The sequence below is a fragment of the Fopius arisanus genome, unplaced genomic scaffold (genome assembly GCF_000806365.1).
Source record: "Fopius arisanus strain USDA-PBARC FA_bdor unplaced genomic scaffold, ASM80636v1 scaffold00111, whole genome shotgun sequence".
Taxonomy (NCBI): Eukaryota; Metazoa; Arthropoda; class Insecta; order Hymenoptera; family Braconidae; genus Fopius; species Fopius arisanus.
The window spans coordinates 151,807-174,756 of NW_011887850.1; the positions used below are offsets into that span (position 1 = coordinate 151,807).

The 22,950-nt window shown below is 38.5% G+C and overlaps 6 protein-coding genes across 9 annotated transcripts in view; 5 read left to right on the forward strand and 1 right to left on the reverse strand.

The window, feature by feature from the left end:
* Positions 1–28: 28 nt before the first annotated feature.
* LOC105271460 (protein brown-like) lies at positions 29–4,240 on the forward strand. Of its 2 annotated transcripts, XM_011313022.1 has the most exons (9): positions 29–92; positions 311–383; positions 441–621; positions 1,007–1,205; positions 1,260–1,449; positions 1,849–2,052; positions 2,518–2,623; positions 2,691–2,912; positions 3,483–4,240. In XM_011313022.1, exons 2-9 carry the CDS (start codon positions 373–375, stop codon positions 4,005–4,007), a joined length of 1,638 nt encoding a protein of 545 aa, XP_011311324.1. In that variant the 5' UTR covers positions 29–92; positions 311–372; the 3' UTR covers positions 4,008–4,240. The 2 variants fall into 2 exon arrangements, with proteins under 2 accessions (XP_011311324.1, XP_011311323.1); XM_011313021.1 differs by lacking the exon at positions 29–92 and having other exon boundaries at positions 159–383.
* Positions 4,241–4,248: 8 nt separating this feature from the next.
* On the reverse strand, positions 4,249–8,799 carry LOC105271461 (protein scarlet). 2 transcript variants are annotated; one of them, XM_011313024.1, is made up of 10 exons: positions 8,612–8,799; positions 8,350–8,390; positions 7,633–7,850; positions 6,989–7,172; positions 6,491–6,882; positions 5,789–6,365; positions 5,255–5,390; positions 5,080–5,185; positions 4,917–5,017; positions 4,249–4,567 (listed from the first exon to the last, which is right to left on the reverse strand). In XM_011313024.1, the coding sequence occupies exons 2-10, from the start codon at positions 8,371–8,373 to the stop codon at positions 4,386–4,388; spliced, it is 1,920 nt and encodes a 639-aa protein (XP_011311326.1). In that variant the 5' UTR covers positions 8,374–8,390; positions 8,612–8,799; the 3' UTR covers positions 4,249–4,385. The 2 variants fall into 2 exon arrangements, with proteins under 2 accessions (XP_011311326.1, XP_011311325.1); XM_011313023.1 differs by having other exon boundaries at positions 8,350–8,799.
* Positions 8,800–9,653: 854 nt separating this feature from the next.
* Positions 9,654–11,482, forward strand: LOC105271462 (uncharacterized). Its single transcript, XM_011313025.1, has 3 exons — positions 9,654–9,770; positions 10,248–10,639; positions 10,901–11,482. Exons 2-3 carry the CDS (start codon positions 10,346–10,348, stop codon positions 11,480–11,482), a joined length of 876 nt encoding a protein of 291 aa, XP_011311327.1. The 5' UTR covers positions 9,654–9,770; positions 10,248–10,345.
* Positions 11,483–11,773: 291 nt separating this feature from the next.
* LOC105271463 (ATPase inhibitor mai-2, mitochondrial-like) lies at positions 11,774–12,925 on the forward strand. Of its 2 annotated transcripts, none has more exons than XM_011313026.1 (3): positions 11,774–11,923; positions 12,293–12,425; positions 12,611–12,925. In XM_011313026.1, the coding sequence occupies exons 1-3, from the start codon at positions 11,877–11,879 to the stop codon at positions 12,740–12,742; spliced, it is 312 nt and encodes a 103-aa protein (XP_011311328.1). In that variant the 5' UTR covers positions 11,774–11,876; the 3' UTR covers positions 12,743–12,925. The 2 variants fall into 2 exon arrangements, with proteins under 2 accessions (XP_011311328.1, XP_011311329.1); XM_011313027.1 differs by having other exon boundaries at positions 11,842–11,947.
* A 35-nt stretch (positions 12,926–12,960) lies between these two features.
* Positions 12,961–13,815, forward strand: LOC105271465 (uncharacterized). The gene is made up of 3 exons (XM_011313028.1): positions 12,961–13,372; positions 13,438–13,531; positions 13,592–13,815. Exons 1-3 carry the CDS (start codon positions 13,329–13,331, stop codon positions 13,766–13,768), a joined length of 315 nt encoding a protein of 104 aa, XP_011311330.1. The 5' UTR covers positions 12,961–13,328; the 3' UTR covers positions 13,769–13,815.
* Positions 13,816–14,055: 240 nt separating this feature from the next.
* Positions 14,056–22,950, forward strand: part of Sdc (Syndecan) — a 44,576-nt gene continuing 35,681 nt past the window's right edge. The window contains exon 1 of the mRNA XM_011313029.1: positions 14,056–14,389. Coding sequence (XP_011311331.1) covers positions 14,315–14,389 — 75 coding nt within the window. The 5' untranslated portion in view covers positions 14,056–14,314. The remainder of the gene's footprint in view (positions 14,390–22,950) is intronic.

Here is a 22,950-nt window from a genome sequence, read left to right on the forward strand (position 1 = left end):
TGCGATATTTTCTAGTTTAAAAAACCAGAATTATTTATGGAGATCTGATTGTTGACTGTGGCTCCGATAAATACGAATGAGGTGTTGATAAGGTACGTAAATATGAGATAGTTTTAATGTGCAGGGAAATGGAGTTCCGAGGATTTTGTAGTGTTGAGAGTTGTCATGAGTGATTGCGATAAATTTCTGGGGGCCGATGTCCAGGGGTTGAATCCCTTCGACAGAATTAATGATCGATTACTCCTATCGTGGGAGAATCTGTCAGTGGAGGTTGGAGGGAAGAGAGATTATTTTTCGGGAAAATTTTCAGGTGGACAGGTGGTGCTGAGGGATGCAAAGGGTTGGACTGAAACTGGCCAGTTGGTCGCAATCATGGGCCCCAGGTGAGGAGCAGTACCTGAATTCGGGGATTGCGGTGTTAATAAGTAATTGTTGTGTAGTGGAGCTGGGAAAACTACTCTGCTGGCAAGTCTCGCGAGATTAACCGAACCAGTTGCGGGATCGATTCGTCTCAATGGAGTTGAATTATCCAAGGGTGACATGTCAAAGATAGCGAGCTTCGTGCCGCAGGTTGATCCACTGCCTGTCATGTTGACGACCGGTGAATACATATCCTTCTCGGTATGACTGTTTTGTTTTGTTCTTAGTTTCTTCGGAGGTAAATTATTTAACCGGTGGGTTGGTATTCGGGGATGTCGTAGTATTTCGGTGATTCAGGTTGACAGGCGGTTCCTCGTATTTTAAGAATTCATTGCCATTGGATTTCTGACTTCTCCGACTTGATTCCTCATTTTCAATCATTACGGAAATATGTCAATTTGTTTTTGAAAATTAAAGGCTCAATTAAAGTTGGAGAAACTAGAATAATGTAGAAAATCGATGATTTGAATTTTGTTTTGGTCTCTATCCGCCAGTTTAAGTCGGAAAAATTCGGGAAATGAAGTTTTCTCCTTCTACGATCACTCCATTACCCAAAAAATAGTTGAAAATTTAATCGAAATGTCAGTGCGCCCTGAGACTGGATGCATGCATGTCCGCCAGGGAGAAGAACCTCATGGCGACGAGAATAATTGAAGACCTGGAATTGGCAGACAGTCGGGACGTTTTAATATCGAAAATCTCTGGTGGCGAACGGAAAAGAGTCTCTATAGCAGCTGAGATAATCACCCAGCCGAGAATTCTCTTTTTGGATGAGCCAACGACCGGTGAGTCCCTCCTAAATAATTCACAGGACGAAACAATAATTCAGATGCCTTCAGGATTGGACTCGTCCTCGGCATTTCGAGTCATTCAATCGATTAAAGTTGCTGCACATCATAGCATCGTCCTGTGCTCTATCCATCAGCCAGCAATCACTCTCTATGACCTATTCACTCACGTTATATTTTTGACTGAGGGTAGGACAGCATTTTCTGGAAGCCTCGATGCAGCAAAAACCTTTTTCCAGAGGCAGGTGTATTTCATATACCAATTATACAAAAAAAAATTTTTAATATCTCGAAAACAGAGGGAGAGGAAACAGAGTCAGATTTTCATCGGAAATTTTGTTACAGAGCTAATTAAGAGCTACAAAAAATGTTCTTGCAAAAGTATGAGTATTTTTTGGATTTGAATATTTTTTCGAAAAATTCTGAATTTCGATGGAATATCATTAAACTCGAGAGAAATAGCGAACTGCTCGATAGGACCTTTTTTATAGGGTGGAATGAGAGCTATAAAAATGGATTTACGTAGATTTCGCTATCTTTGTTAGATTCGGAGATATTTCGCGAAAAGTTGGCTATCAACTCAATCGAGTTTCACGTTTTTTAAACCGAATTGAATACTGATCTTATTTTATTGATGAAGTGAAGGGTATAACTGTCCACATGGCTTCGACGAGGCCGAGTATTACATCAGGATCTTATCGGCTCGGCATTCAGAGGATCTGGGGACTGATCTCCATAGGAATAACGCTGAGAAAATTTGTGATGCTTACAGCCGTTCAACTTCCTCTGATTTTTCTTGGAAAATTGAAGAAGGACCGCTGGGATTTCAGATCGAAAATATCCAGTGAGCATTTGAGAAGATGACATGCATGACAAATTCAATGGAATTTGTTCAATGCCGTTGAAATCGTACGTGCACGAGGGAAATTCATAGAAAAACGCGCAATCGGGAAAAATTCTATTGAAATATTTTCTTCAGAAATTTTTCAACGCAAATTCTACGGATTTTCTCACTGCATTCTTTCCTCCTCTGATTGAAAAGTGGATGAAAAATAAATTAAAAAATCCAACGCGAGGAGTTTCTTCAGAATTCTTTTAATTAAACAATCGACGAAGTGATAAAGTGCGATAATTCAACTTTCACTTCAAATAATCAAACACCGCCAAATTCCATTTTAAAAGATGAGAAAAATCTGTTATCTCTTTCTCTAGAATATTACGAACCGACTTTCAATTTTTCTATGGAATTTCTCTGTGCGTTTATTGTCTCCCGGATAATTAAATGGAACAATGGGAGTATTATTTTCAGAAAATCATCAAATTGGTTCGTCCAGTTCCATTGGCTGACATGGAGATATTACCTTGAGAACAGAAGAACAATAATCAACGGATCAGTTGCATTCCTCTATTACGCTGTTAGTGCGCTCTTATCGTTTTGGAATAAATTTTAATTGGATTATTTTTACATCTAACCATTACCAGGTCTCTATTGTGCTGGTTGGTGTTTTTTACATTGGAATTGACACTGAGAGGCAATCCGGCGTGAAGGATGCGATGGGTATGCTCTATATGACGGGTACAGAGCTCGTGTATTCATCCACGTACACCGTATTGTATGAGGTGCAGTCGGAGATTCCAATTTACCTCAGAGAGAGGAAATTCTATAGCCCATCTGCCTATTACCTGGCCATGCTGTTTAGTTGGGTGAGCAAAACCGCTAAACAACGAATGAATTTTTCCTCCTCTTCAGGAAGAGCTGTTGCAAATTTTCATTCATCTTTAAAATTTTGAAAAATCGTGATTATCAATGGAGACTGAAAGTTTAATTCCGATTATTTCTCGATTATTCATAAGAAATAATTGGGGAGGGTGATACGGGCACATGGGGTAAAATAGATATATTTTCCTCAATTCGTAATTTCGCAAGACGAAAATATTCGACTCAGTAACGAAGTGATGAAGGGGGATAAGTGAATTTGAGGGCAGGCTCACTTTAGCAAGAATATCTTTGAATTTAAGAGAGATCATGGAATTCATTTAGTCATCCCCATTTACCACTCTATTTGCTGAAAGCGATTGGAGAATTTTTCCATGAATATCCCCAAATCGAAAGAACTCGGGAGAATTTTTAGAATTTAAATGAAAATTAAAGTGTCCATCTCACCCATTATTTTTATTCAAACATTTCCATCATTGCTTGAAGTTTCCAAAATATCCCGATATGTTCCAATATTTTTTAAAACAATAAAATTGTGACGTATTAATTTTTTTCAGATGCCCAAGGTGTTGCTGAAGTCATTATTCCTAACGATTTCAATTCTCGTTATTTTCAAATACAAGGTGATGACGATATCCATGTTCCTGGAGTATTTAGCTGCAACGACCGCCTGCGGTGTTTGCGCATCAGCTTACGGGATAATGATGTCCTGCCATTTTGCGGATGTCAATGTTGCCAGTTCCATTATGGCACCCATCGATCTACTTGCTCTACTCATGGCTGGAGTGTTCTATAATCTGAGAAATTCATCAGGAATCGCTAGTTGGCTCAAGTATTTATCTATATTTCATTATTCCCACGAGCTGATGGCAGTCATTCACTGGTCCAGGATAAAAAGGATCCAGTGCGATGTTGAACATTTGCCCTGTTCTAAAACTGGGTCAGAGGTTCTAGCTGAATATGGGTACAGCCAGGGGGATTTGGGCTTCACTGTAGGGGGTTTATTTATCCTGACAGGGGCCACCCTTTTCATGGGGTTCTTGGGGGTAATGAGAAGGAGAACAATTAAATCGTTGTACTGAGGGATTTTCAATCAGATTTTTCTACTGAAGGTGCAAATACATTTTTAATCGATCATTAACGAGTGGAAAATTCGAGCAATTATATCAACGGTATAAATAATATAAAACACGTCATTCAATTTATTAATTTAATTTCCAGAAATAAACATATGCATGCAACAACGAACAAATTATAGAATAAAATAACATAAGATAATTAAATTTCGAGGAATGGCGCAATTAAGGCAGTGAAAATAAATAACATTGCAATAATAAAGGAAATAATTCCACAGGTATTTCAAATTAATTATTTCAATTTGTTCGTAATGAAAGTTGAAGTTGTAAATTCTCTAAGAACACATTAGTAACTTCCTCGATCCTTTGGGAATATTTTCTTCATTAATAAACGGGCTCCTTCGTGCTTCGATATCGAATAGCTAGAAATCCAGCGAGATGTCCTAATGCGAATATAGCAACGAGGCCCACGAGGTCCATGGAGTAATTACCTGGTACATACCCGTATTTCTCGAGGACTCCTGTCCCCGAGGATATGCAGGGCTCCTCGGGATCCGGTGGACAATCTTCAGAAAATTTGAGAAAAACACGAGTAAATTATTTAACATCCATTAAAATTTTCAACTCAAATAAAAAACATTAATTTTTAAAGTTCATACTTTCGGTATGAAATTCTATAAAACTTTCAATGGAATTCTAATTTCATTTTAAATTTGATTGGTTTTTTCATTTTTTCCGTCTGGTTTTATATTTAATCTTCGGAAAATGTAAATGTAAAAAAAGGAACTGATGAAAATGGCGTCATCAATTCTTTTGGAGTTTCAATAGAAAATTAATAGATTTTCTTGGGAAAGCATAAGGCTTTCTGGTGAATTTCTTCATAAGTTTCCATCTCTTAATCTCGTTAATACGAACTTATGTGATCATATTCCTTCCACTGCGTCAACGAAACGGCCTCGGCGCTATAATAAAACTGAGAGATGTACTTGAGCCAGGAGATCCTCGGTGGCAAGTTTCTGTAATCACGAGAAAACATTAAAACTCGTCTCCCAACTCGTCAAATATCTCTGAAACTCACTCGAGATGAAGATAGATTCCACTGAAAATTAACGTGAGAAAATCAATGGGTACGGACAGCAGCGAAGCAGTATCGATTGATTTGAAGGAGGCGGACATGAGGCAACCTGTTATCAAGAGCAATTAAAACTTTTCGACAACAATTGATAAACTCCGATGACTTGTCAATTACTGACCGACAGCTGATGCGGATGTGGCGCAGAGTATGACAGGTAGTGCAAAAGAAATGAAACCAGTTAGACCACCTTTTAGCCCAGCAATGCTGTAAATCAGGGCTGCATACAGAAATGGCTGAACGATAGAACCAGGTATCTGGAAAATTAATTGAATATCCGTTTCCAAAAGAAGAGAACACTAAGAAAAAAATCCTTGTTTCCACGAAAAATTCACGTATTTCTAAAAAAATCTGGAGGGAATTCTCAAATTCACTCAATTATTAATAAATATCTTTATAATAAAAAATAAAAAAAATAGGCGACTCGAAATACAAAAGCAGAAATACAAGCAAAATGATCTGTCAAAAGATTTGATGTTTAGTAGAATTGAAAAAGGAATGAAATTGAAAAATAAATCTTCTTCAGTGTTTTTAAATTTAGTAAAAGTAATTTTTTCTTTGAATGCAGACTAAAATTCCACGATCTCTTGGAAACAAGTGATAGTTCCTTTAGAGGAAGGATTTCTTTTTTCCTGTGACATAAAAGTAATCCCACCAGAACAGCTATTTTGCTGAGATAATAGGGAGCTGGGTAATAGAGCCCGCTGGCCATATCCCTCAGCAGGAGAGGAAGTTCCTTGGGAAATGTATAGAACACAGCATAATTGAACGTAAACACAGTCTCGGTAACAACGAGGTACATGAGCCCCTGCATATTTTGGATTCCATTCTGGTCGATGTTCTCGGTAACGTGGATGTAAGGCGTCGCCAGGAGGACACCGATGGACATGTACAGGAAGAACCTGAGGAGAATGACACTCCAGTTTCTTCTGTAGTCAAGATAACTCCTCCAGGTCAGCCACTCGAGTTGAGTGAGGGGGTGGATTTTTTTGAAGTCACTCGCTGGAAGAATACCCTCAGCAAAAATCGGATGGGGTGCACGTTCCTCGATGGTGCCGTTGCAGGACCTCTCGATGGTTTTTTTTATTTTACCACCGTAGGACGAGCCCGCGAATTCCTCGCAGATCCAATTAACCTTCTTCGTGCATTCATTTTCACTACCAAGAGTCAACGATAACTGGGAGACGAAGAACTCGGCGTTGTTGAAAGTTGGAGGACAGTGGAGACCAAGGCTGCGTCCATGGGGATGGGCAAAACATTATTTTAATTACAGAAGTGAAGTGCAATCGCGGGAGAGGAGAATAGTCGTCCGCGGTGAGGAATATTTCATTAAAGTTTGAGGGATCGATTGATTTACCTTGCGAAGAATGATGTGGCGTCTGCGGTGTTGCCCTGGAAGGCAACTTTGCCCGAGGCCAAGAGGATGACCTCGTGGAATAATTCGAGGAGACCCGAGGCAGGTTGATGCAGTGAACAAACAACAACCCTTCCTCGGGCCGCAACATCCCGGAGGGTTCTCACCACCACCAGGGCAGAGTAACTGTCGAGCCCGGTCGTTGGCTCGTCGCAGAACAATATGCTCGGCTCCGTCAGCAGTTGAACCGCCAAGGAAACGCGTTTTCGCTCGCCTCCGGAGAGGTTTACGAGTTTTGAGAGTCGAGACTCGGTGAGGCCCAGGTCGCACAGGAGATTCTCGATCCTCTGGTCACGCGCGGCCGTGCGAAATCGACGGTCCATCCTCATTCGGGCCTGCAATGCCCCATTTTACACGGAATCATTTATTTCAGAATTTCTAGAACTCGTATCAAAATTTTTATTCATTTCCCGATAGGCAGGAGGGGTTGGGGAAAAGTACCATGAACTCCATGTGTTCTTGGACGGTGAGGGTCTCGACGGACAAATCCTCCTGGGGAACAAAACCCGATATTCGAGACATCAGGTGCGCATCCACTGGTTTCCCATTCAGCAAGACATCGCCTGTGGCCTCTCCTTTCAGCCGTCGACTGATGGTTGCCAACAGACTGGTTTTTCCTGCTCCACTGCAATTTTCCCAGCGAATATTCGACATTGTCAATGGCCCCTCAAAAAATTCACAAGTTTTCTAAACAATCCCTCAAATTTCATCCCAATTTTCTGGTTTTTGCCTGATTTTCTCATCGCAAAGATATGAAAATTAAATAAAAGACAATATCAGAGAGAATTTACACTGAAAATAAATGATCAATCCAGTATTTCGGGGATCGATCGCCGAATCGTTTTTTCCCTCGATTCAAGTCCACATTTTTCTCCCCGTTTCTCCTGATAATAAGAAATCTTTTCTCCATGGATAAACACTCATAAACCTTACAACTCACTCTCAAAACTAAAACCCCTCGTTAATTCCAAAAAAAAACCTCTCTACTCCGTGAATTTATCCTTGAGGAAGTAGCTATTTCCGGGAATGCGGAGAAATAGGTACTTCCTGAAGGGCTCTATCTTTATTACAGCATAAAAAAGTACCTCGGTCCTAATATCGCCATCAGAGTACCCGATTTCACGACTCCACTGACTCCATGCAGCAGCTGGATGTCCTCCATACGCCTTCCTCTAACTAGATCCATAATATATCCCCCATTTCTCCTCCTTTTAACCGTATACGAAATATTTCTCCAAGTCAGGGTGAGACTCCTCGGCGAACAGAGTGCAGTCTCGGTGAAACTCCTCCGTTGGGACTTCATCTTCAACAATTGCAATCTATTAGTCCCAATCGATGGAATTGGACGTCTGGAAACGACTACAACTCGGTGAAGAGGAAACCACAATAATGCGAATGTCTTTGTGCATTTCGTTACGACTGTCTCCGTTGAGTGTTTTGTGGCATGTCTAGGGAGGATTATGTAAAGCTGTATTTTATTTCTCTGATTGCTCCGAGATTTATGGCTCTCGCTCGGTTAATTAATTATTCCTATTCTGCATGCGCTCGTTATGATTTCATTTTTCTTTTTCCAGAATTCTTTTTCCACTTGTGGACCACAGAGTTCTTTTCGAAAATTCGAAAACTCCAGAGGAATTCCCGACAATTTTTCTCGGTTGAAATAAAAAATTCAATATTATGTAGGATTGAGTGGATTATAAAATGGATGACAGATTGAAATTTTAATTGAATAACGTTTACTTATTTATGGAAATATATATATATAATATATATATAAATATATATAATTGGGAAATAATTACCTTGACAGTGCCGAAGAACAACATGGCTTCACCTCCACTCACTCATGCATTACGAAAAAAAATCAAGCAGGGGATAGGATTATATTCCACTGGTGGAATAATCTATTGAATAAAATAGTTCACGAGAGGACATCACCCGGGGAATGAGACAAATGAAAATTTAAAATTGCCGATTTCACGAAAAACACCCGTGAATAATTATTAAATCATTAATGTTCAGGACGTGGAGGAATCTGGTTTAGATTCGGAGAACGATATCTACCTGGGGTGCGAGGATGCCCTGGAGATGACTCAATAATATCACGATAAAATAAAAATTGCAAGGGAATGGTGGAAATTTCCAGTGTCACATGCACGGGATTTCAGAAGACCACCAACTCCGAGCGATACGATTACGTTGGGGTAACTGAAAGCAGGTTTTGCACTCCGTGTAGGAGACACTCATAGTTGGCTTAACGGGGGGAAAGTATGCTCTCAGGATGAGACTTCGATGGTGGATCCAATTGCAAGTGCGGGGACATGAAAAATAAATTAAACAAGTCCGGGAAATATTGTTACAAACACTTCGTATGGCTATAAATTCTCCATTTTCATACACAATAAAAAGAATAATTAACAATTAAGTCAACTAAAACATTCGCTGAAATATCCATTTACAGTTCCATTCGAACTGTGCGAATTTTTTTTGTGGTGAAATTATTTTTAATTTTTGAAACATCGAAAAATTGGATGGAAAAGAGAAGGGGAATAATGATGAAATAAATAAAAAACCTGAATTGAAGTAATTTTAATGATTGAATGTGAATGAAAATGAGAAACTATTTTCATCCATTAATAAAATTCATCCAATCCATCAATTTTTATAAATAAAAAAATAAAAAAATGATATGACTTTAGAAAGAGAATTTCTAATTAACTTCCATTTCCGCTTCATCACTTCCGGATCATCCCTAAGATTTTAAACAATAAAGAATCCGGAGAATTACCCCTGAAAAAAAATTGACAGATTCTCAACTTTGTAATAGCTAATTCCACGAAAGAATTGATAAAAATGGCGAGCAACCGGGGAAATGGTATTCATCATTCACCTAGAAAATTCACGCAGGAGAGAATAGTCGGGTAAATGAAAAACCTGGGAATATCGGAATCGGCGCAATATGATTTCACGAAGTGCGGCGAAATGAAACGAAAGGACGTTTTGCGTTGCGCAAGCGACTGTTCCATCTATGCACCCTTACCCATCCCCGTGGGGAATCACGGGATTTGCTAGATATCGAGCGACTAGTTGGACTTATAAAATGGCGTGCGCTTAGTCGGACTTTAATCGGGCTCGGAGAGATATTTATTTTCCCCCAACAATCCTCGCTGAAAATTTAACATTATTTTTTCGCACTCAGCATCAATCGGCGACAACTCAGATTGTAATTCAATTATTTTAAATCATTCAAATTATTTAACCGATTTATTTTCTTTAGATTAATGAGGATTTTGCCATTAGTAGACACTATATACGAAACTTCTAACCTCATTTCACTCGGTTATAGCGACGATGTCACATTCAAAAATCTAGTCTGTTGATAAATCATGAATCAAAAAAAATTTTGGATTTTAAATTCATACAGGATTTTGAAATTACAGGAATTTTATTAGATAAAATTCTGTAGAATTTATTCTGTACTTTGCAAAATAAATTTGACATCCAATTTTTTCAAATTTTTTTTGTTTCTGGTTTTCGATACGGAAAAATGAACTGAGAAAAACTCGGGAAATTTGAGACGAGATATTCTACAGGGAATATTTAAATGGAAATGAATTAAAAATAAAAATCGGTTTCTAACGATTTTTTATAGAATTCCAATTTCCAATTCGGATTTTATTTCGAATTGCGCAATTTTCAGGTGAATAACAATTGCAAGTGGCTGGGTTAAATCAATTGGAGCTATTTAACCAATAAAAGAGAGTATTGATCGGGATTGAGTATTTATCACTCGTGGTAATGTTGAATATTCAAACATCGACTCCGGTGGCCGGAAAAAAGCGCGAGAGAACTCAAAATTGGGTCCCCGAAGAGAAACGCGCGCTTTTCACACTGATAAAAGCTCACATTAACGCAATTGAGAATAAAAAAATCGACACATCAGCTACTGCACTCAAGAGTCTTGCCTGGCGACAGATTTATTGCGATTTCAAAGGAAAATTTTCGACCGAACGCGATATCACGAGAATGAGAGAGCAGTGGAGGAGAATGAAGGCACAAGCCAGAGTCGACATCAACGTCTTCGCCGAGAAGGTAAAAATCTGGTAAATCTTTCCGCTTATTCAACATTTCTCAGTCCCCAGGAGGTGATGATAAATTGTAACTTGAAATATAATAACAGTAATTTATTGAATCACTCAAATAATTGGCTAAGGCCCCAAAGAAATTAATCAAGGAAATAAAATGAGATAAAATGAGATAATATTCCAGAATTCTGTGGTAAAATGTAAGAGTCGTAAAATATTTTTGATCTCCCCTTTGCACTTGTGATCCCGTTCCATCCTCTTGAATCAGGTGAGAACAGTTGGGCTCGAGGAGGCATCAAAGACCCGTCCGTCAGATTTATCCGTCGACGTCTGGCGTTTGTTGCAAATCCTCAAGAAAAACGAGAGCGAATCGACCTCAGACGACAGTCAGGATGCGGATCCTCTCTCGAATCTCCAGGAGATTCTGGATAATCTGAGTTCGAATCCCCTGGAAATTTCCTTTGAGTCGATGAAACAGGAATGCCTATCCGAATTCAATGACGAGGATGGATTCCTGCAGAGTTCTCCAGCCCCGGAGAAGAGCAGGGGAATAAGACTTTCAGATGAGGAGCCCATGAATCTTGCGCATCAAAAAAAAATGCGACTCACCATGGACTGCTCTGGGGATGAGGAAGAAGACACCCCGACATTGGTTCCTGATTATTTGAACGAGTCCAAGAGGAGCGTTTTCTTCGACTCTTCCGAGGAAGAGCGCAACATGAAGTTCAAGATCCTGGAGGTCGAGCTCGAGAGGGCAGAACTGCAAAAACAAGCGGCTGTCTGTGAGCTCAGGACTTCCGAAATAAAAAAACAACTGGCTGAAAGTCAAGCTATTGAGTACTTCAGGTGAGTTGATTTTTGTTAGAGATTATCGGATTTTATTTAACAGAGGAAAAGGAAACGTGAGAATTTTTTTAACGCACGAGAGAATAAATGAATATTCTTTGCTAATTTTATTGTAGAATTGCAAATTAAATTTTAAATCTCCAGGAAATTTGAAAAGTGAATGTAAATTCAAGTAAATTCAAATTCATTACTTTCGTCCAGGATTTTTTATCTCCAGAGCAATTTAAATTTCGCGGCGTAAATTATCGTCGTAGCCACCGCCTCTGTCGGCTATGCTCACCAGCTGGCAGAGGTGGACACATCTGGATTTTACCCAGAATACTATAACCTTTGTGCCAGAAAGTAGTTGAAGCCCATTGAGTTTTTTTCCTGACGATTCGCGACGCAAATTGGGAAAAATGCAACGTGCGACTTTCATTTTCTCCAGGAGAATGGCATCCTTGAGGTACAGACTCTTGTAATCTCCTCGGTAATCCCAAATTTCAATAACTTTTTCCTCATTTTGAATTGGTCAAACCCGGCACTGGCCCGGCAGAAGTTCCTCCATCGATTAACAATCAGATCACGCTAGGATTTTCTTTGCTGGCCAATTAGAAAAACTGGGGAGCTATTGACAGATTTTTTCTATCACGACGCAGTTCTATTTTATTAACGCCAACGGATTCATGGTTTTTCAGGCTTTGGGGTAGTGAATAGATATTTCTGGTTCTTATGTAATGCCCTGTAGTCTTTGAACGCCCAGAATTCGGAAATAATGCGAAATATTCGTGGACTTGGGGGTAATTTTGTTTCATCGTTTGTCTTTTTTTGTCAGTCAAGCTAGGATGTCTGGGGAAGCCGGATCTGGGGCTGGTAGGGGTGGTGGTGGTGGTGGTGCCATTCGCAGTGCTGGAGGATCTTTTGGAAAAATGGAAGCTGCACATGAGGACCAGTACTTCTACAATCAGGTGATTGTCCCCATCAACATGAGGAAATTAAAAAAAAATTCTGATGAATTTAATTCATGGAATTCTATCACAGGATTTATGAAAATCAGATGACCCCCTGAAAATAATGTTTCTTCATTCTGGAGTGAGATAATTCTTCTAAATCAAGTTGAATTTAATTTTGAACGACTTGTTAATGATTTCAGCAAAAGGAACAGCTGCAGAAGCTGAGGGATGGACTCCACGATGAGATTTCCTTCCACGAGGAGCAGATCAAACGTCACCAGGAGGCCATCAACCGTCACAAGAAGAGAATCGGGGACATGGAGCACAAGTGAAGGGATTAAACCCTCAGGTCATCTCTCAGCGGACTGTACCAGGAGTGTTTCCATTTTTAGAGATACGACATCTTTCAACAATAGTGTGCGACTCCAGCACCAGATTGTGGCTATTTTTTCTTTTTTTTTTTCATACAAATATGTTGTTACAGTATGTAGGAATAAATTTTTGATTTTCAAAGATACTGTTTATTTGATTATGACAAATTGATTGGAATTAAATATTTCGTAATGCAAATAATATTTCTTAATTAATTGTTTATCTCGAGGACTATCGGTTTAAGATAAAGACATTGAAGAAGTGTTTTGTAACTGATGGAATTTTCGACAAGAAAGGTCTGCAGATATTTTATTCTGAGGTCAATGCGTATTGAAATTATCCGCAATATAAATATCAACACCGAAATTCAATTCATCCCACTCTACTCTTTTGAAGAAAAAAATTGTCTTCAGTAATTTTTCAACTCTGATATTCCACTTGTTTTTGTTTCACCGACACATCAAAATTTTAAATGCTGTTGCAAATAAAAAATAAAAATTGCCATAAATGGAAAGATTCAAGGAAAATTGGATTTTAAACTGAGTCATGTCGAATCGAAAGCTCGTAAATTTCTCAGTATACAGAAATAGGTGAGCCAGATGATTTAAACACCATCGATTGACAGGTTAACATCTCAAATGTCATTGATCCCCAGTTTTAGGTGTCTGAGCCAAGAGAGTAATGGAGCGAATCTGAAGAAATTCAGTGCTAAACGCATCGCCTTTGAGAGTGATTACTATTACAAGCAAGTGAGTCTTCAAAACCCATTATTTTATTATCCTCCTTCATCTACACCCATTTTCCACCAGAACAAGGAACTCCGGGAGCTTTTAAAGAGAAAAACTCAAGAGGAACTTCAAAAAATGCAGAATAAAGTCCGATCAATGCAGCGACAGATCAAAGAATACAATCGCGACATCGACGAAACGTTGAGGTTCTTAGAAAATTTGGAAAAGGGAGTCGCGTCCAAAGAGAAGAAAACCTGAATAAATTACATAAATCATTATCATTGAATCAATAAAAAAAAATCCAATTTCTGAAGCAAGCGAAAAATATTCTAATATCACAAACCCCTGACTAATTTCCCGCTCCCTCTTTTCAATTACAATTTTCAAAATTTTTTTATAAACGAGACAATCCTTGACTTGACTTGTTTGAATAAAAAATTTGTTCCCGCCCCCAAGAGATGGCGAGGTGACTCTCAAAATGGCGCCGGGTATGATATTTTTCGGGGGGGATGGGGTCGACGATTGCGCCCCCAGTGTCTCACGAATCATCGATCAGTGTGGTGTGTGTCTCCGCGTTGTTGCTCCGGGAAGGGGTTTTTTTTTCAGTGTTAAAAATTTTGTTAATATCCGACGCATCCACGTTCGGTATTCACAACATATAAAAATAATCCAAAACCCCAACTCGCGTCTCGTTTTATACTCAAATCCCAAGTTAAACAATCAGTGACAGGAAAGGGCTCCAGTGTGAGCCCCCAACCGGTGAGGACAAAAGGGATTTTTTTTAAAACATCAGAGTAATCAAGGATGCAGCCAAGGATATACTGGATTCTTGCCTGCGCGGCCGTCATCTTCGTTGGGTGCAATGCCGCTGGAACAGAGGTGAGTGTTTTTCCAATTATTTTTCAAAAATATCCAAACAAAACGCATGACACTCGACAAAATTCCAATCGCATCCCCTGAAATTTTCCTCCGAGTCCCGATTTTTCACTCACTCCGAGGAGATAAAATGAAAAACATCATCTCCCACACCTCCAACTAAAAAGTCCCGTTTTGTGAGTGTACTCATCGTCCTCCCAATGTCCTCTCGACAATTTCCCCTCTACTCTCAATGGGAGTATATTTCGGTGACATTTTAACTTTAAAGCGACAGGGAATCTTAAAATCCATCAGACTCCAACGGGAGTTCCAGATGCTGTACTAGTCCCACGAGTGTAATCTTACTTTAACCCTCCGATATTTTCTCCCTCGTGCGCTACGAAAATGACAAATGATCCCTCTCTCTTCACTGACTTCTCCCTTCCCCTCATTCTTAAACACGGACACGGAGTAAAAAATAAATGAGTGTGTATGGTGTAGTCTCGGGTTTTGTACATAAAAGTGCAACGGTGCACCGTAGCGTTATAAACGGTGGAATGCAAGTTTCTGTCGGCTCGTCAATTGTAAAAATAGTCGAAGGTCTTGTATACACAGAGGAGAACAGGAGTTGGAGAGTGGAGAATGGTGATGGAGAGAAAAGAGAGATTGTGGGACTGATGGTGGTCACTAAGGAGGGAGGAAGATGGGAATGAACCTTAGGGCTAATAAGAAAATTGGGTATAGTTTGCGTGAAGGGAAGGTTGAAAATTTGCCACAGTCAGTCACAACTGCTGCTGTTGGGAACATAAGACAACCCCAGGGGGTCAGATGAGTTTAACAGCAACTCCACATGGCACTGCTTTATTTTGAACCCTCTCCAATTGCGTTAAATGTCAGTGTGGAAAAAAAATTGGCTTCCTTCATTGTCATTGGGATAACTGGGGAATTGGTGATTCACCGTTACCCGACAGCAGGGGATTTACTTGCCGCACTCCGGTCGCTTTCAGATTTTTTAAATATTTGGACTTTTTTCGGGTGGACACTCGAAAAAAAAATTCAAGGGAAATGATCAAGTGAGAAATCGAATTTCAATGTGTTGGTTAATGTCCACTGATGTTGAAAGTATTGATTTTAGAGGGATATGTCGAGAGATGTTTGTTTTCTGGAATTTAATTAGCTAGAAAAAAGTTCTTCCGTATTTCTATGTCAATTCATTTTTTTAGGTAAATTACAAGTAGATCTCCTGTCGGTCAGTTTCTCACAAATAAATATACACCAATACTAAGTATTATTTTTAAAAAATATCTCTCATACCATTTAGAGAGAAAATTCCAAATTTGCATCTCTCTTCAATTTTCCAGCGCGAACCCCCGATTTGCCATTAATCGCAGATAACACACTAGTAATTGTACAATTTCACAAAAAAAAACGATAACAAATCTTCGTCCATTCAAGAAGATCCCCTCCCCTGAATAACCCGAGAGAATGAAAACAGCCGTGTGGAGGGGCCGCGATAAAGATAACCGGTCGAACTCATCCATTGGAATGTAAATAAAAAATTCCTCGGTAGATTAAAGTTCCCTAGAATCAAAAATTATAAACAGACGACTAGTGGATAAAAATACGGTGACCAAATCCGTCGTGCGACGCAATAACGCATAGATTTTAATTATTGTTATGAATATACCGAGAATACCAGGCACTGGACCTGACGCGTATGTATTATTTATCATCTTGGTCTCCTTTCAATGGTTATAGTTTTGATGTGCGTCATCGGTTACACTCTTTTGTTGTGGTGAGAATGAAGGAAAAAAAATCATCGGAGTCCTGTCACGTTCAGCTCAACCAATAGAACTGCACAAGTATAAATTTTCCCCCCCTGACCCCCCGTCGACGGTATATATTGCAGCAGATGCGGGTTAATGTATTATGTGCACATATGTATTAACCGCCTACATCAATTTAGCGTCGATGCAGACTCGATTCATCTATTCAGCCCTCGAGAATTTGAATTCTTTGATGGGCTATTTTATCCCGAGTTATTAATTTAATTGGAAACCGGGTGCAAATTAACGGAGCGAATGAAATTTTCATTGAAATTTCCGCGTATTTTTGGAATTCGTCCGGAAAATTGGAATGGAAATTGTTAACATTGTGTCACACATATGTTGGAAAATTTAGACTGGATTTCACAGATTTTTATTATGAAATACGACAGCTCGGTTTAAATTTTAGGTAATTTTTGAAATTGTGATCGCGTTCGCGGAGGAATAGAGGAAAACTGTAAATTCGGTTGAATTATTCCATGAAAATCAGTGGAAGGTAAATTTGAGTGAGTATCATTACATTGTAATGGATTGTAATTCCGGTATTCATTGGATTTTCACTGGACAATGAAAATCGTGAAATATCAGTCATTATTTCCATGAATTTTTAAGCTACTGCAGTCGCATATACTGCTCAATCTTGGGAATGGGATTCGAAAGGTGTTCAAAATATTTCTGAAATATTAACAATTGCTCACCAGAAAAAAATCCTGAATTTTATCGAAGTTTCGAGTTGAGTGCAGAAAAATTGATATCAAAATTTACGCTGACGTAAGACCACAAGGTGTCTAATAAAAATGACAGTATTTTAGAATAAAATTCCCCATAAAAATGGTAATTCCTGGTGAACTCGAAAAATCTTGAGGACATGTGTCTTCCAAGTATGAGGATATGGCCAATGCAAATAAAAAAAAAATTCATAGAGAACCAATACCACATTATGCCATAACTAAAGCTTAAACTCAAACGAAACACTACGTCAAGGTAAATTTTGCTGTACATTTTTCTCCCTAGACTTCTGCAATATCTATAGATTTACTTCTTGAGTATGTGCACTCACTCATCAATAAATGCGATAGCCCGTAGGCATTTCCCCTGACCTTTCACCCCCATTAACACTTTATCGGAGGACGACGAAAATTTACGAGCCAACTCTCGGAAATCTCTCGGCTTCCATTATAAAGCCCGATTCATTGACACCCGAAAGTTCATTCCCTCTCGACAAATTACTAAACAAAACATTAAATCCCGAATTCGGAATGGCAGCCGAGGGGGAGTGAATTACCGAGGAGAACTGACCGATTCTTCACCGAATAATAGTAAATCGAATACAGACAGCTAGAAAATTAAACTTTGAAATGAAATATATCGGAAATTTGAACAACGCCAAGGGTGAGAAATTTCTGGAGAATTCTGACGACCTATTCGACGAATCCCAGAATTTTCTCAATATTCACGGAAATTATTATAATAAAAATAATATGGTAAAAATTCCGGTAATAACTGATGAATGAAAGTTTAGTGAATGTTTTCATTTGAAATTCAGTTCAAACTCATGTAATTTGAAATTCAGATGACATGGTGACTGAAATTTCGAGGAATTTCTAACAGTGAAGAAGGGGATTGTCCGAGTGCAAAATGAAGGGGTCAGTGGTACGCGATTCAATGTTTTTTCGCATTCACTAATTAATTGTGGCGGTTGTTCGCTTCCAAATAAAATATAATAATTTAATTTGCAAACATTGCTCTCTATAACGGAATTTAATTCAGGATATGAAGAGAAATCCTGAGTTGAAAACTAATGTTATTAAATAATTATTTCTGCAATTATTTCATTTTACATTGCTGATATTATTATTATAACATAACTACAAAAGACTGAAGAGTCATTAGAGCAAACACAATACAAAACAAAATTTCATTCACGGATGCGTGGAATGGAATTGTTGAAATGAATTGTAGGAAAAAATAATCTATTCTAATATTATACTTTGGTACTGTAATTTTTTCCTGACTGTCAATTTGCGCCCCTTTTTTAGTGCTGTGCTAGAATATCTCTCGGAAATTTTCTCTTCGTGTAGGAAACTATTTATATTTCCGGCAGTACTAACTAGTCATTTTCACGAGAGAGTTATGAATTTGATTTAGGGAAGAAAACACATAAAATTTTGCGTTTCGCTGAAAATTCCATAAAATTTATCTTTTCCAGAATCAGAAATAGTATATATATATATAAAAATATATATATATTTTTTTTGTTAATAATAGAAACTTTGACTTTTTACCCTGCAACATCCCCAAAAAGAAATCCAAAACTCGACAGACAGAAGCCATAATACCCACGTAAGGTTCGTGTAACGCAAAAGTTTTGAACATTGAAGGTAAAGGGGAATTAGGATTCGATGGCCATACCCTGACCTGAGGGGTGGATCGGGTTTGTCCCGATGTAGCGATAAAATAGGAAATTATCAGCGATTCTCTTCTGGACTGGGCAGAGGGTTTGGATCCTAGCAGAGCTGTACGTTCTGTACGTTAACGACTTTTACGAGGCAAAACGAGCGGGAGCTCTTTCCTCCCCAGGGTTACACCCCGAAGAGAATAACTAAAGGCTCTCTTAAAATCGAACATCCGTGAGTCGTGAGTCGTTGGAAAATTTTCAACATCATTCACCTCAATAAACCCAACCACCCGGTGATTCATTATATTTTCCCCACATTAACGAGACTGAATAACAGGGTCCAAATAATCCCCCGTTTATTTATCGATGTGCGAATTAATAACGCGATTCAAATGTAAACCGACACCGGTTTATTATCCACCCGCATCATTGATTTCTCCGTCTCCCTTTAAAATCACATTATTCAATTGAATAGTTATTCTTTCAGTGATCTATTTCAACATCGAAATTTATCATCCGTGAGTTTATAAAAAATTGGCGCCATCCAGGGGTTGAAATTGTTATTATGCGAGGAATGAAAATATTTTTAAAAGATGGAAAAATTTTTCAGTCTGAGTATTTTTTTATTCATTTAAAAAATGATGGATTAAAATTATTGAAAGGAGATAAATGATAAATATTGAATTGATTTTCTCCGATGTTACTCTACACGTCATTAATTAGAAATGAAAATTTGATTAACAGTTGAACTGTCAACGAAATTTCAATGCTCCTCATCAGTGCATCTCAGATAATATTTATTCACTGACTCCATCTAGTTGGTAACAATAAAGGAAGTTTCCATCAAAACTTGCAACATCAGTTCTCTAGGAAACTTTCCTGCCTGCAATTTGATAAATCGGACAAAGAAATGACATTGAAATAACTAGGAAAATCAATTCAACCATGAGAATATCATTTGCCCTGTGTTATGCATAACTCGAGAGCTGAGTCGTGCACGAGATGTCGTGGAAATTGGCTTATTACTTTCGCGTTTTCATAGTCGCGGGGGGAGGATGGGTGAAAAGTGGGTGGTGGAGGGGAGATCCGGTGGTGTACATAAGGAGGGATGTAGGATGAAAGGTCGGCAAGGAAAAAGTTTCATCCATCTCTCGTGCTAGTCCCACCAGCGAATATACATTTTCTCATTTTTTTTTTTCTCGTTTCGTTTTTCCTTTCGTCAGGGCACGACACAGGTATATATTTTCCACCCTCCGTCATCACACAGCACCGGTAGTGCACCTTTTTTTTCTCGTTAGTTCCACTTTGAATCCTCATACACGCTTTTTTATTCCCTCTCTTGATCAAAAACCACAGAATCGGGGATTCTTTGAGCCCGTCGGAATAAAAAATTATTCGGAAGATGAAAAATGGACATTTCTTATTTTAATTTTTCGTGGAGACGGGGGGGAATTATTATCGAGTCCCTTCGGAGAATTATTCTGGAAAGACGGAGTAGAGAAATTATTTTTTTTTTGTTGAGATCAGAGACGGACACAATCAACAATTCAATCCGCAATATGAACTTGAGGAAGTAGTAAACGGAGGAATTGAATTAAATTAATACAAATATAATTGAAAAATTAATATTACTCAATACATAGCTATTCTGTTTTCCGATTTTTTTTGTTTCATAAAAAAAATGTTCTGAAAAGTTGTCCAGGAATTTTTTGAAAATTTCCAAAAAATATTCGGATTAAAATTTTTTTTTTACCCGGGCAAATATAAAGACAATATTCCGCATCTTTGTGGTGGGGTAAAGTGAATTGTGAAGTGAAAAAGAAACATTAAAATCGGAAATAACATTCATCTCGCAGCGTCAACTCTCCCGAGCGATTTCAAGTAATTTGTTGAAGGGGTTTTTTCTGCGGTAAAATGCTTGAGCGCTGTGGGAAATTGGAAAAACTTCAAAAGGGAGAATTACATTTCGCTGAGAAATATTGAAGTCCACTTGGCTCCTCATTATTGCTTGAACCTCGCAAGCGGAATAACCTATTCACAAGATGGAATGGAAATAAAATGGAGGAAGGGGGACAGGAGGGGGTTAATCTTCAGTGGTTTGAATCATACGGAATTTTTGTAAACCTCTTTTAAGTGATTTCGCTGAAGTTTGCAGCCACCGTGGCCTATTGACCGATTTAACCCATCATTTGGCCTCCGTTTGGTCCCCACCGCCGGTTCAACTTCCATCTGAGATTCCGAGCAATTCGCGTGATGTCATTTTAGCGAACTGCACGCCGGCATGAAAGGTTGGCATGTCAGAGCCCCAGTGAATTCCGTCGCGGACGATCTGACACTTTGGACTGTCATTTTGTAATTAAGAATGTCTACTCATTTTTATTGAGGCGGCGAATTTTCCTGTCGTAGATTGTGACAAAGTTGAAGATTATGTCATGAGGTCTCAGAAGGATTTTTTTGCCACGACCCTGGGGAGAGTGACTTCTTTCCAAAATTCCATTTTTTTCATCAATTAATGATGATAATAAAATTGTCAAAGGTCTGAAGTAAATGAAAATAAAATTCCCCAGAAGTATGTTATAACTTCATTCAAAAATTCTCAACACCGCGGATGAAAAATCGCACTTGAGTCTCTAAAAATTTCTCATGGAACATTCCTCATCCGCATTCCGTTTTTATCCCGTAATTCATATTACATTTTCTCACGCGCACGCGTGTTCCTGAAATATTTAAATTTCTCACGCCGATGCAAGAGCAAATACCACATTCATGATAATTTTATTGGATGAGCCTGAAGGGCTGATAAATACACGGAATGGCCACGAATTCAATCGTACACCCAGCGCATAGAATTATTATTCTTAACCCGAAATCAGCGTTTCCGGTGTGAAAATATAATAGAATCGACTGCGCGTGATGTCATAGAAACTACTGAGAAATTTAATTTTAGATTGAGAAGAATCCGCTATTTCCCGGAATTTTCCAAAAGCCGCGGTTTTTCTTTTAATCCCCAGGCGTTTTCCGTTCTCTGCGATAAAAAATAAATAATTCAGACACAATTTCAAAATGCGTCAAGCTCTTAAAGACTAGAATGAAGACCAATTGTTCATGATCGTTCTGTACAGTTCTCGTAAAATTCCACAGAATCTACATTACGAAGTTCATTCCCTGATGGCGTAATAGCATCACGAATTATTGAAACTAATCCCTGAGGGCGGGCTCGAGAGTGCTTTTAATCGTAATTAGTACAATTACCATAATGAATTTTCTCTCCCCCGGGCTATTTTTATACATCAAAGATGAAACAGAATATTCTTGGAGCGCCTAGTAAAAATTTCCGCTGAAAGACGTTGAAGTCTAATTTAAACTCTGAGAAAAACTTTTTGATGTTAGAAAAACATTCCTCGATGCTTGGCAAGAAAACAATAATAGTTCTCTGAAACCTGCGAACTCCATTTTTTAAATCTTCACACTCTACTCTAACGTTGGGATCAATTTCTTGTGAATGAAAGATAAATTGTCTAGAATCACAAAAAAAAAAAATATTTTCCTCTCAAAACATGAATCCTTGATTATCCGTGAACATTTGTCTCTCGCTTTTCCAAAAAAATTCGCAAACATTAAATTTCTTGACGGCGATTTAATTGAAGGCTCGACTCAACTTAAAAAAATCAAAGTGGATAATTTTTAATGTTATGAATTTATTTGGGAATATTTGACTTATTTTTTCGCGTGAGCCCTTGGGTAAACAAAACAGCAGTTTAGTTAGGGCTTGAGGATGAGGAGTTGAAACAGACAAGGAATGCCTTGGGGTTTACAAGTTGAGAGGAGTTTACGCACCAAAATATACAGAGTGAAATGCTTGGCTAACGGTCGATTATAGAGAGGCGTGGGCAGAGCCCGATGGACGCTAGGAGACCGGAAGCTCCGTGGAATGCATTTGTGGAATCGCCGTTTTGATTACCTATGGATGGCTGGGTAAACCAACCCTTTGATCCGTCAATAATCCCGCGATGGTCGACGAGAGGGTGGATAAATTCGTCGGTTCATTCTGTTCATTCGGTGGACACGCCCTCCACAGCTCATACCCAGGAGAAGATTCCGAAAAGTTTTCGAGAAATGTTTTGAAAATTAGGAAAAAAAATTCCGATTACAATTTTTTTTTCCACGGGTGCAGATGCCATTGAATTCTTACTGAATTTAAAACTCGCAAGGACATAAAGAATCCCAATGTTTCAACGTAACAATATATTCGAGAAGATTTTTAGTTTTTTTTTTCAATTTCTGAAATGAAAAGCTTAAAAAAAATCTAGCAATATATTCATCGAAATATCTCGAGTTTCATCCTGCTCTTCGTCATTGCA

What these genes read in the sequence shown, in the direction of transcription:
- LOC105271465 (XM_011313028.1), top strand. Translation starts at nt 13,329, where the DNA reads ATGTCGAATCGAAAGCTCGTAAATTTCTCAGTATACAGAAATAG. An exon ending in TTCTCAGTATACAGAAATAG is followed by an intron (nt 13,373 to 13,437) that starts GTGAGCCAGATG and finishes ATTGATCCCCAG; the next exon opens with TTTTAGGTGTCTGAGCCAAG. An exon ending in GTGATTACTATTACAAGCAA is followed by an intron (nt 13,532 to 13,591) that starts GTGAGTCTTCAA and finishes ATTTTCCACCAG; the next exon opens with AACAAGGAACTCCGGGAGCT.
- LOC105271461 (XM_011313024.1), bottom strand. Translation starts at nt 8,373, where the DNA reads ATGTTGTTCTTCGGCACTGTCAAG. An exon ending in AAGAACACATGGAGTTCATG is followed by an intron (nt 6,883 to 6,988) that starts GTACTTTTCCCC and finishes GGGGCATTGCAG; the next exon opens with GCCCGAATGAGGATGGACCG. An exon ending in TCAGCAAAATAGCTGTTCTG is followed by an intron (nt 5,391 to 5,788) that starts GTGGGATTACTT and finishes TTAATTTTCCAG; the next exon opens with ATACCTGGTTCTATCGTTCA.
- LOC105271463 (XM_011313026.1), top strand. Translation starts at nt 11,877, where the DNA reads ATGCAACGTGCGACTTTCATTTTCTCCAGGAGAATGGCATCCTTGAG. An exon ending in AGGAGAATGGCATCCTTGAG is followed by an intron (nt 11,924 to 12,292) that starts GTACAGACTCTT and finishes TTTTTTTGTCAG; the next exon opens with TCAAGCTAGGATGTCTGGGG. An exon ending in ACCAGTACTTCTACAATCAG is followed by an intron (nt 12,426 to 12,610) that starts GTGATTGTCCCC and finishes TAATGATTTCAG; the next exon opens with CAAAAGGAACAGCTGCAGAA.
- LOC105271460 (XM_011313021.1), top strand. Translation starts at nt 166, where the DNA reads ATGAGTGATTGCGATAAATTTCTGGGGGCCGATGTCCAGGGGTTGAAT. An exon ending in TTTGGATGAGCCAACGACCG is followed by an intron (nt 1,206 to 1,259) that starts GTGAGTCCCTCC and finishes AGATGCCTTCAG; the next exon opens with GATTGGACTCGTCCTCGGCA. An exon ending in TGGCCATGCTGTTTAGTTGG is followed by an intron (nt 2,913 to 3,482) that starts GTGAGCAAAACC and finishes AATTTTTTTCAG; the next exon opens with ATGCCCAAGGTGTTGCTGAA.
- LOC105271462 (XM_011313025.1), top strand. Translation starts at nt 10,346, where the DNA reads ATGTTGAATATTCAAACATCGACTCCGGTGGCCGGAAAAAAGCGCGAG. An exon ending in TCAACGTCTTCGCCGAGAAG is followed by an intron (nt 10,640 to 10,900) that starts GTAAAAATCTGG and finishes CTCTTGAATCAG; the next exon opens with GTGAGAACAGTTGGGCTCGA.